This window comes from Cryptomeria japonica, chromosome 3 (genome assembly GCF_030272615.1).
Source record: "Cryptomeria japonica chromosome 3, Sugi_1.0, whole genome shotgun sequence".
NCBI classification, from domain to species: domain Eukaryota; kingdom Viridiplantae; phylum Streptophyta; class Pinopsida; order Cupressales; family Cupressaceae; genus Cryptomeria; species Cryptomeria japonica.
In genome coordinates, this window is record NC_081407.1 from 378,626,679 (window position 1) to 378,638,911 (window position 12,233).

At 37.2% G+C, this 12,233-nt stretch overlaps 2 protein-coding genes across 2 annotated transcripts; both read right to left on the reverse strand.

Moving 5' to 3' along the window:
• Window positions 1-8,924: 8,924 nt before the first annotated feature.
• On the reverse strand, window positions 8,925-9,992 carry LOC131061762 (G-type lectin S-receptor-like serine/threonine-protein kinase At2g19130). Its single transcript, XM_057995587.2, has one exon. The coding sequence runs from the start codon at window positions 9,990-9,992 to the stop codon at window positions 8,925-8,927; it is 1,068 nt and encodes a 355-aa protein (XP_057851570.2).
• A 117-nt stretch (window positions 9,993-10,109) lies between these two features.
• Window positions 10,110-11,199, reverse strand: LOC131061761 (G-type lectin S-receptor-like serine/threonine-protein kinase At2g19130). The gene is made up of 2 exons (XM_059217446.1): window positions 10,991-11,199; window positions 10,110-10,944 (listed from the first exon to the last, which is right to left on the reverse strand). Exons 1-2 carry the CDS (start codon window positions 11,197-11,199, stop codon window positions 10,110-10,112), a joined length of 1,044 nt encoding a protein of 347 aa, XP_059073429.1.
• Window positions 11,200-12,233: the final 1,034 nt, after the last annotated feature.

Sequence of the window (12,233 nt, forward strand, 5' to 3'; positions counted from 1 at the left end):
GATCCACAAGCTTTGAAATGGGTTTTGGTAGATCATCAGAATAGGTCTTAGGCAACCAGAAAAAAAGGAACAATCGGTAACAATAAACTGTCATAGAAACTGGTAGCAATATCTTGCCGGAAAGTGATCCAAATGAGATGCGGTTTGAAAGCAAGAAATATGATCAAGTCTTCAAGTAGAATCCAACTCCATAGGATCCGGTGAGCCAAAAATGGGACACATAGAAAGGAAAACTGAAACTGCAAACAAAAAAAAAAAAAAAAGAGAAAGTGTTTTTGGTTGATGCAAGATTGTTGTGAACTTGGGATGCTCCTGCATTAGACATCCGGGTTTAATGAAAAAATTGAGCCTCTCACTTTAATGGGGTTAACAGGAAACCAAGACGGTCTACCTCTGCCTGAGAAATACAAGATGAATCTTTGAATAGTTTGCTCTTCCACTTCACAAGATATTATTTGTACTGACTATTCCGGGTACTTTTCCCAATCCTACTGTCTAAAATTTCTTCAATCTGATCTGTTTCCTTCTGGGGAAATTGTTTCTCAATGTCTGCAACATTGTCCTCATCAAATTCTGGTTCATGGTACTCATTAAGATTTGTAATGTTGAATATAGGTGAAATATTTAGACTATTCGGGAGCCCTACTTCATATGCATTTCCAGAAATGAATTTCCTCAAAATATTATAGGGTCCAAACTTCTTCATCTGCAACTTAATATAAGTTCCAACCGGAAATCTCTCTTTTCTCAGGTATACCATCACCACATCACCAACTGTAAATTCCTTATCTCTCATCTTCTCATCTGCCTTCTCCTTATATTTGCTATTCATGTCTTCCAAATGTTGTTTAACCTGAATATGCAATGCTTTCTTGTGATATGCAAATTCTTCTTCTTCTGAACTCTTCTGGTCTTCACTGCTAATGTCTCTCAATTCTTCTATTCATCTAGGATGCACTTTGGTAACAATCTCAAAATGTGTTTTTCCGGTACTTCTATTCACTTAATTTTTATAGGAAAACTCTGCTTGTGCAAGGATCAAATCCCAACTTCCAGTTTTATCTCCCACTAAACACCTCAACAAGTTTCCCAAACTCTGATTAACTACTTCAGTCTATCCATCAGTCTGTGGATGAAAAGTAGAACTGAACTTCAAATCTGTCTTCATCTTCTTCCAAAGTGTTCTCCAAAATAAGCCAACAAACTTAGTATCCCTGTCTGAAACTATGCTCTTAGGTAATCCATGCAATCTCACCGCTTCTTTGAAAAATAGACCTACTACATGCAATGCATCTTATATTTTCTTACAAGGTATGAAATGAGCCATCTTTGAAAATCTATCCAATACCACAAATATAGAATCATTCCCTCTTGATGTCTTAGGCAATCCAAGTACAAAATCCATGCTTATATCCTCCCAAGGTCTTATCGGTACTATCAAAGGTTTATACAATCCCACATTTTGACTACTACCTTTTGCAACTTGACAAACTCTACAACTCTGCACATATCTCTTAACATCCTTATGAATCTGGGGCCAAAATTACTATTCACTCACTAATGCAACTGTTTTATCAATGCCGAAATGTCTAGCTAAACCTCCACTATGCTTCTCTTTTACCAGGTTCTCTCTCATGGAACTCTTAGGTATGCATAACTGATCTCCCTTGAATAACATCCCATCATGAATGAAATAATCCAACAATTTGCTTCTATCAACCATAACCAGTTCTCTAGATGCTTTCCAAGGTTTTGTAAAATCTAGGTCTTCATCATACAAGCTCTTCAAATCTTGAAAACCTAATACTGTCACTCTCATCTCTGTCAGCAAATTCCTTCTCCTACTCAATTCATCAACAACTTTGTTAGATTTCCTACTTCTATGCTTCAACACAAAGGTGTAACTCTACAAGAATTCTACCCATCTCATATGTCTGATTCAACTTACTTTGACTGTTCAAATACTGCAAAGCTTGATGATCTATATACAATAAAAATTCCTTAGGCAACAAGTAATGTCTCCATTTCTTCAAGGCTTGAACTATGGCATAAAATTCCTGATCATACACTAAATATCTCTTCCAGGCATCATTGAATTTCTCACTGAAATATGTTACTGCTCTCCCTTCTTGACTCAAAACTGCTCCTATTGCTATTCCACTTGCATCACAATCCACTTGAAATACCTTATCAAAATCCGATAAAGCCAACACAGGCTACTCAGTCACATTCTGTTTCAACAATTCAAAACTTTTCCGGTGGTCCACTTGAATTCCTTTTGATCTCCTGTCATGGTCTTAGTCATAGGGTTACAAACTGAACTAAAATTTCTGATAAACTTCCGGTAAAAACTAGCCAATCCATGAAATGATCTTACCTCTCCAATGCTTTTCGGTGTAGGCCACTCAACAATGGCTTTCACTTTCTCAGGTTCCATCTTCAAACCATCCTTAGATATCACAAATCCTAAATAAACTAACTCATCCTTCATGAAAGTGCACTTCTTGATATTGATCAACGATTTTTCTTCTCTCAACCTTTGTAAAAATTGTATTAACTGCAAGAAATGCTCCTCTTTTGTTCTACTAAAAATCAGAATGTCATCCAAATACACAATAACAAACTTACCCAAGAATTTCTTCAATACCTCATTCATCAGCCTTATGAAATTACTCAGTGCATTAGTCAATCCAAAGGGCATCACCAACCATTCATATAGTCCTTCATTTGTCTTAAATGCTGTCTTCCCCTCATCACCTTCTCTGATCCCAATTTGATGATATCCACTCTTCAAATCTATCTTTGTAAAGTATTTTTCTCCACTCAAACAGTCCATTATGTCATCCATCCTAGGCAAAGGAAACTGGTATTTCACTGTGATCTTGTTTATTGCTCTTGAATCAGTACACATCCTCCATTCTCCATTCTTCTTAGGTGCTAATACTATTGGTACTGCACAAGGGCTCAGACTTTCCCTGATCAAACCTTTCTCCAATAACTCCTGCGCTTGTCTATTCAGTTCTTCATTTTCTGCCGATGTCAATCGGTGTGCAACTTTGTTGGGAAAAATAGCTCCAAGAACCAAGTCCATGCAATGACTAATACTTCTAATAGGTGCCAATCCATTAGGTACGTTATTTGAAATGATGTCCTCATATTCTGTTAGCAAATCTCTTATCTCTGCCAAGTGTTCTCCTTCCGGTTTTGGTCTCTCAGTCTTCTTAAGAATTAAGGCAAAACACACATTCTCATGTCTCATTCCATCCATCAATTTCCTTCCATCTATTAAACAAATTTTGGTAGTCGTACAGACTTCATTCTTCAAAGGTTCCTCCAAAGGTAACAAGGTTTTCTTCATCGCATTGGCCACAATAGTGTATGTATTCTTCCTCCCATCATGTATTTCTTGTCTATCAAACTGCCAAGGTCTTCCCAACAAAAAATGAAAAATATATAGGCATAATATCACACAAAACTTCATCATGATAATTCCCAATTTTAGTTTTACCAAACACTGTTCACTTACTAACAACTTATGTTCATCCTGAATCCATGCTATCTGATAAGGCTTAGGGTGTTTCAATCTCTCCAATTTCAACTTATTCACCATCTCTTCTGAAACTAGATTATCTGAACTACCACTATCAATAACAACTTTATAACACTTACTAGATACCTTACATCTGGTCTTGAACAGATTCTTCCTCTGCAAGGGTTCTTCATCTCCTCCGGTATGACACAAAGCTCTCCTCATCATCAACAGTTCTCCATCTTCTGATTTATTGTCTAATCCGATGGGGTTTTCTTCCACCACTGCTACTCTTCTAGTAGCCTCTGTCTTCTTGCATTCAAATGCATAGTGTCCTTATCCTCCACATTTAAAGTAGGTTCCTCTAAATGCCCTCTTGTCTTGTCTTCCAAAGTTCTGATTCCGGTAACCATCCGGTTCTCTCCTCTGGTAGAAATTTCTATCATCCTTCTAGTATGAATTACCTTACTTGCTCACTTCCTTGTCCTTGTTATGATCTGTACTGGTTCCTCTTCCTCCGGTATATCCTCTTCCTCCTTGAAATCTTCCTTCGGTAAACCTTCCACCTCTACCTCTCTGTCTCTGCTCATGTATTTTGTTCAATTTCTCTTCACCCTTTAGTGCATATTGGTAAGCCTCTTCAACAGTCTCCAATTTGATCATACTTAGTTCATCTTGTATAGACATCCACATTCCATTCAAATATCTTGCAATTTTTTCATTTTCATCATCAACATGTCCGGATCTGATGTTCAACTTGTAAAATGCTTCAGTGTACTCCTTCACACTAGATTCCTTCTGTCTCAGATTCTGCAACTTCCAGAACAAATCCACTTGATAACTCGCTTAGACAAACTTTGATTTCAACTTAGCAATCATCCTATCCCACATCTTAATCTTTTTTTTACCTCTTCTTTGCCTATCAACTTGCAAGTGCTCCCACGAAAGAGATGCATGACCTTTCAACCGGGTACAAGCATATTTCACCTTCCTCTCTTCTACAGTGTTTTCAAAATCAAAATACTTCTCCATCTCCGAGATCCAATCCATCAATTCATCTGAATCTAACTTCCCATCATATTCCAATGGGGTAAAATGAGGTTTAGTGTTTTCCCTACTCAAAACCCTTAAAAACCTTTCTTCATCCGGATCAACTACCGATAGGTTCACTTGTTCTACCGAGGCTTTTTCTCCTCCATCTTCTCTCACATCGTCAATATATTAACCTCTTCTCTGGGCTGTCTCCACAACTTCTAATTGGGCTGCTATTCCTTGCAACATCTCCATCACAACAGGGTCTACATTCCCACACACTTCACCATTCCTAGTTCCTCTTCACACCATTGATTCATGCTAGTCCTTTGGCAATTGCAGGTCGGATCCGCAATCCACCACCCTACAACAAAATTTAGGACACGAAACCTCCAGAACATAATTTTTCTCTAATACCACTTGAAGAAGTCACCAGTGAGGATGGACCTCAAGGAGATCAGTCCAAACCGTTTAGCAAGAGTAAACACAACGAAAACACACAGACATGATGGAGGCAATGCAAAACATATAGTTTTATTGCATGAAATTTGATTACATCCAACTGGGTTACAACATACCAACACACAGGCCTGGTAGAATAGGTCACACTAGGACCTTGAATCGAAAGATCTATCTTCTAGGCACAGTCTATCTCTGATTGATTCTAATTGATCTTCAATTGATTGCATTCTAAAGCATGATTACAAATATATATATCGATCCAAAGGATCCAGTCGACCCAAAAGGATCGAAATTTGAAGAACAAGACCTAACGTGCAAAATGAACAAGCTTGGCCTCCGCAAAGAGATTCCTTCGGAAAATCTAAATGATGAAATGTAGAAGGTCAACCACATGCCAAGAAACATCGAGATCAATGCTCAAGGCTCCACAAGCTTTAAAATGGGTTCCGGTAGATCACCAGAATATGTCTCGGGCAACCAAAAATAAAGGAACAATCGGTAACAAGAAACTGTCATGGAAACCGGTAGCAATATCTTGCCAGAAAGTGATCCAAATAAGATGTGGTTTGAAAGAAAGAAAGATGATCAAGTCTTCAAGTAGAATCCAACTCCACAGGATCCGGTGATCCAAACCGGGACACACAGTTAGGAAAATTGAAACTGCAAATAGAAAACAAAACAGAAAAGAAAATGTTTTTGGTTGATGCAAGGTTGCTGTGAGCTGGGGATGCTCCTACATCAATGGTATTAATCACGTACTATGCAAATAAGCACATGGGTATTTGTTGGGGTTATTTAGTGGAATATCTTGTGTAGGTTGCACATGAGAGTAAATGAAGCATGGATTGGGATTGTAGGGTTGCATGAAACACATTCTCTTGCTCACATGGAGTGCATGTAGAGAGCTTGATGCTTGAACCTTGGTATTCATGGATACTTTATAGATGTATTATAATCTTTGTTCATGAGATAGTACATTGAATGTAAATTCTTTTGGAGGCTAAGTTTTTTCCGAGGTAAATCTTATGCCATATTGATAGTATGTCTATCTATTCTCTTACATGTGGATTTTGAACACTTGTTTATATGTTTTTCTCTCTCGAGGTTATATGGAAATAGTCATATATAGATACAAACTTCTTTTCAAATTTCACCAAATTTTTTTTTAAAGAGTACCCCAAAAAGTACATTCAACTTTCTCTACAAATTCTTTTACTATATATTTTTTAAATTATGTAGATAACTAATTCAAATTTTCATGTGAAGTTACTTAAGTCTATTTTTAGCACTTAGAGGTATTGTTTGGCCCATCATGATCCTAAACTCACCTATTTAAACTTTGAGTGTACACATCTTGAATTGCTCATTCACGTTCAAATTTAGCTTATTTTATGCAAAAACATGACCACATTTAACCTCTTTTTTTTTTTTTATCATCATTCACATCCACTTACCCACATTTTATGTTGCGCCTTACATTCCTACATAATAAGGGTACTTGGAAATGTAATTCATGATACTTTTATAATATTTCAATCCTAAGTAGGGTTTATATTTTTTATAATCTTATGTGTCATGGCCATATCTTTATTTAGGATTTCATGTATTGTATGTCCTATTTTCTACACCTATTTTTTTTGTCTCAAGATTTTGAATCCCTAATTCATTTTAGATTTAGTTATTGAATTTATGAGATCCTTATTCTATCTAATCATTTTATCTTTTAAGGTTTGAAGGATTCATTTGCATGTCATTGTACCAATCCTCTCAGCTCCCTTTGAAAAGAAGTGCACACTTGAAATCTTACATGGCTCAATCTATTGAAAATTTTGGTACTTACAATTGTTTTAGCAATTTTTGTTGATTGTTCATTTGTTGAACATGAAAGTGAAGTTTATGAGAATGATGGACATGTGGATCAATAATGTTTTGCACAAGAACTTGTTGTGTTAAAGCTAACATTGAAAATGTTACACAATTGGTGGACATGATTCGTTTTTGTTGATCACAATTTAGTTTTCCATATATTTCTACTTTAGCATGCGTGCACACTTATTTTCACACAAATGCTACAATGTGGTAAGATATGGACTAGTAGAAACATGCATAAAATAACCCTTTTCCTTTTTATTTTATACTACTCTGGGTTGGGGTTTTGGGTGCATGAATTTAGCACATAATTTGATTATTTTAATGAGCTCATTGGTTGAATATCTAATCATGTATTATGATGTGCCACATTCTTGTATTCAAAATGCATCTCACTCAAATTCCATTTGTCTCCATGCATCTTAAACGAGATCATAACTATGATTTTGACCTTAAGAAAAACTCATTGATATTTTTATGCTCCTAACATTTAAATTTTGAATTCTCACATTTCAAGGCTAATAATAGTGGGATCTAACTAGTACCTATCATCATTGATACCAAAAATTCAAAATTATATATCTATAATTATATATTTAAAGACATCATGTTCAGATATTTATACATCACTAACAGATCAAAACATAATGAACTCTAGATCACAAAAAAATTAAAATGTTTCTCTTTTACAATAAATCAATCCTCCATCGTCCTCGAATACCATAACTATAATCAATCTCTCATAAATTAATAAATAATTCATTAACACTATGAAATTTCTCCAATACAATCATTCATTAACTTACTCCAATAGCGACCTTATATTAACATCCATTGCCACCTTATTATTAGAAGATAGATCAACCCAGAAACATCTATTTGTCTCCACCACAACCAATAAAAGAATAAATGGTCTCGTTGAGTTCCATGATGCAAAAGATTGGTCGCTGATTAAGTTAAATCAGTTCCGAAATGGAGTGCTATAAAAAAATGCTAATTCAAAGTATGAAACTGGCTTAGGAAAGTCTCGCCATGCAAACCAAACCACGCCATTTTTTTTTGGCATATCATCTTTACTTGATTGGACTTTTGTTGTTTGCCATATAAAATTCCACAAAAATTCTTTGACTTCCTTAGCCACCGTATTGGTGAAATAGAGGAAAATTAAAACGCAACTCAGGGAAGTTCGGCCTTACATAAATGAATTACGCCAAACCCAAAACACATGCCAATATTTTTTTCTGCATTTTTTCTTAGGCGACTGGACTTTTGCTGATGTCGACTTAAAATTCCACACGTTAATTGACTTCCTTCGAATATGGCCGCCCATTACGGGTCATAAGTCGTGAGTTACTCACAGAAAAGTAGCTGTAGTAAATTCGGAAAGGGTGAAATTATATTTACTTCAGTTAATTTTTATTATATAACATTCTTAAATATTCATTTTGGTCAAATTGTAACAATGTCATTTTCAAAAGGTTAGCATCAATAAAGAAGACACATTAATGATCAAGATCAAATCTATTTAGTGTAATCTATTTCATAAGTTAATTGTTTCTTTATATCATAGAAAAGCTACACTGTACAATGAAGGATTCTAGAGGACTTATCAAGAAGATCTCAACTATTGCTTTATGCTTATTAAGGTATATTATAAATTATTCACTATTAAATTCAGTTTTCACATTCTTTCATTTGTACAATCTAATATATTATTTAACTTATATTTTACTTTGAGCCTAACCATTGCACCTCCTTTTGATGAAAGTGCTAATATATGATTACTTTAAAACACACATAGTATTAACTGATTAAGAAATCTTTATTAAATAAAACTATTCATATATCAGGGGGTGAATGTGAATCTCATCTAATAATACAATCTTTGAATAGATACCTCTCCACACAAAACCCTGTTATCTAATGTTTTAAAATAAAGAAGACTTCCTCTCACAAATTCTTCCAGTAACACAAATCATATAATACTCTAATACCATACCAAGTGAGAAGCAATACAATAAATAACTAATAACTACACTAGCAAACCACTATAGCTTGGAATCTGCGGAGGTTGAGGCTCCATCTTTCCTTCTAGCATCTGCACCACTTGCCTCATGCTTGGCCTTACTTCGTCGTCCTCTTGAATGCATAACAACACTATAACACATGCTCTTCTCACCTCTTCCATGTCTGCCGCCTCTACAACATCCTTCTCCACAACATTAATTGTCTTCCCCTGCTGAATTTGAGTTACAGCCCATGCGGGAAAGTAAATCAAACTTGAATCTTGCATGTTTAAGTCTATATTTCTTCCCCCCGAAATAATTTCCAAAAACGTCATACCAAAACTGTAGACATCAACCTTGGTAGAGATGGGAAGACCAAAGATCCACTCTGGAGCCAAATACCCTCTCGTTCCTCTTGTGGTGGTCAGCACACGGCTAAAATCTCTACCCACAAGCCTTGCCAGCCCGAAATCCGCTAACTTGGGTGACAAATTACTGTCCAGCAGAATGTTTTCGGGCTTGACATCGCCGTGAATGATGCAATCTCTGCATTCTTCGTGGAGATAATGTAACCCTCTTGCAGTGCCTAACGCGATCTCCAATCGAGTCTTCCAGTTGGGCATGTAATCATGAACCAACAGCCGTCTCGATCCTTGTGCACAAAATCCCCGAAGCCTTACCAAATTCATATAATGTATGTTCCCAAGAGAACTAATTTCCGCTCGGAATTGCTTCTCATCTTGTCGTGAACACTCCATTCTTTTTACGGCCACAATTGTACCGTCTGGTAGAGATCCTTTGAACACTGAACCGAATCCTCCTCTCCCCAACTGAGACTTGAAATTCCTGGTTGCAATCTTCAATTCCTTGTAACTAAACATTCTGAGGAAAGAGTCCGAGGAATCTGCGTACCTATCCGTCTGACGCCTTCGCCAGATGAAAACTGAAAAGATACCCAAAGCAACGGCGAGAGCACTAACAATACCAAGCACTGTGCCGACAATAGTTGTGCTTTTGCGTTTCGTTGGAAGTTCAGAAGCACCTACTCGGATGGAAACATTTGAACTGCTTTTCGACGGAGGAGAGTTGCGCATGTTTAGCACATCTCCTGACCGGAGTTGGCAAGGCCCTGAAGGCGGACTGAAAGTAAATGCAGTGCATGAGCAGTTGTGGAAGCAGAGTTTCTGGCAATCTTTCTTTGTTGGTGCAGACTATGAGGAAGTGTAATCATTAGGCAACGTCACATTAAGGTCGACGAATCTGTCAGTGCTGCCATTTTTGGCATCGCAGTTTAATGGGCTCTGTCGAACACAGCCACTGGATCCCCAGTCTTGGGAATCCCAGGCACCATTGTCTGTGGGCGCGAAGCCTTCCACGCAGCTGCAAAAGTGAAGATTGTTGGAGTTGCAGGTTCCATAAGCACCACAGAGACCATATACGGCGCATGCATCTGCGGGCTGAGACCAGAATGTGTTCCATTTACTGCCCCTAATAATAGCATTTATTTGCAGTCCTCCTAAATTGGTTAGGACGAAACGTGGGAGAACATTGATTTCAGGCAACAATGTAATACTGGTATAAAAACCAGAGTTTCTACTTTCAGCCCTTACATGGACGCCCTTGTCCAAGTTTGCCATTTCTAGAAGTTTACTGAAAATTTTGCCGTCCCAAGTTCCGGTTTCCCAGTACTGTATAGATTTGTTCCATGTCAACACGAATTGCTTGGCCCCAGACGGATCCGTGCGGAAGGAGAAAAGGCCAGGAGTGGGATCCATTGGGTTTTTCCAAGAGACTAGCTTTTGCTGTCCACCAAACCTCATCCCTGGCAACCATGTATTTACAGGATTGTCGAAACTCTGCCAAACAGTTTCATATTTATTGTCATCTTTCAGCATTAAAAAATTACCAGAATCTATTATCACAGCCCGGGAGGCCTTTTTTGTTGTGTTGACTGACCGGATAGACGCGCCCTCTGCATCAAACAATACCAGATTACCTTCTCGTGACAGCTTCAAAACGCCAGACCTGTTTCTGGCGGGAGTCTCCCTGTTAGCCAACCCAGACAATCGTCTTCTCTGGTATTTTGGCATACCAGATTCCGATATACCAGTTGCTTCCATTTGGGCTGAAGAATCCCAACTCAAATGTGCCATTCTGTGAAATTATTGTCTGAGTTCCAGTAAGCGAGGCACCCAACGAAAGAGTATCTCCAGCGTCGATTGCAGCACCATAGCTCTTCAGTTGAGAAAACACTGTAAGTGCAAAGAAAAGAGTTTTCCATGATTTTTCCCTCTTTTCCATCTCTAAATTGTTAGCGACGGAAAGAACTTCTAGGCTGAAGTAGAAACGTCACTTTGAATTTGTATTTGTATCACATTCTATGCTTCTTGCTTAGAATTTTTTATAGTTCAAATTCAACGGTAGTAATTTATCACTGAGTCAATGTGAAACACGAGGGCGTCTCCAAAGGTGGGGGTCAAATCATAGAGCAGAGTCGGTAAGTAATTGTCTTATGTGGACACTTTGTCGTCTTCTTCTTATAGACAAACCTTGTCAAATCTCATTAAATAAGATATGGGTTTTGAAGTTACATAAATTCTTTTATAAGGTCACTAATATTATCATAATTATTTGGAGGTGGGAGACTCAACATTATAATACGGGCCAACTCATAATATAGAGAAGGTGAAAAGATGAAGTTGTGATCATATTTTGAAAGGACATTCTCTACCACTCTAGTCCCGTTTGATTGGATGATGCTCACATAAGCAAACTTTGACACCTATCGTATTAAGTAAAATCCATGTCTTCTTAAATTAATGCTTAGTGGGCGTACTTGCTGATGTGACATCTATCCTCACTAGTGAGGTGTCGTTTACGGGGCCGACATAATGCAGTGGTCTTATAATGTACAGTATGGGGCTGATGTATTCTATCAGCTTCACAATTAGAACCTACTAGTAATAGTTCTATTGGAAAGTGAGTCAGTGCTTCGTTGGATTCTTGGTAAACATGTTTCATTGTGAACTCTATGAAATGTGCCATCAAATGCCTAGCTTCATTAAATAGAGTCTCTAACTTCCAACTGTGTAGTTTTTTTTGTTTGAATAACATTTATCACCAACGTCAAATCACCTTCAATTTTAAGCTTTGATAAACCACGTTTTAGTTTCAATTAGAGGTTGATTATGGAAAGGTATATCCAACCGACTAAAAAGCAACCCATACAAAGGAGACACTTTTTTTTTTTTTGAAAACTCTTCTTTATGAGTTGCTTTTTAGTTGGCTAGATAGCCACGTGTTGATTATCAATGCTTGTATTTCAGGTTCATTAT

What these genes read in the sequence shown, in the direction of transcription:
- LOC131061761 (XM_059217446.1), bottom strand. Translation starts at nt 11,199, where the DNA reads ATGGAAAAGAGGGAAAAATCATGGAAAACTCTTTTCTTTGCACTTACA. An exon ending in AACTGGTATATCGGAATCTG is followed by an intron (nt 10,945 to 10,990) that starts GTATGCCAAAAT and finishes GTTGGCTAACAG; the next exon opens with GGAGACTCCCGCCAGAAACA.
- LOC131061762 (XM_057995587.2), bottom strand. Translation starts at nt 9,992, where the DNA reads ATGCGCAACTCTCCTCCGTCGAAAAGCAGTTCAAATGTTTCCATCCGA.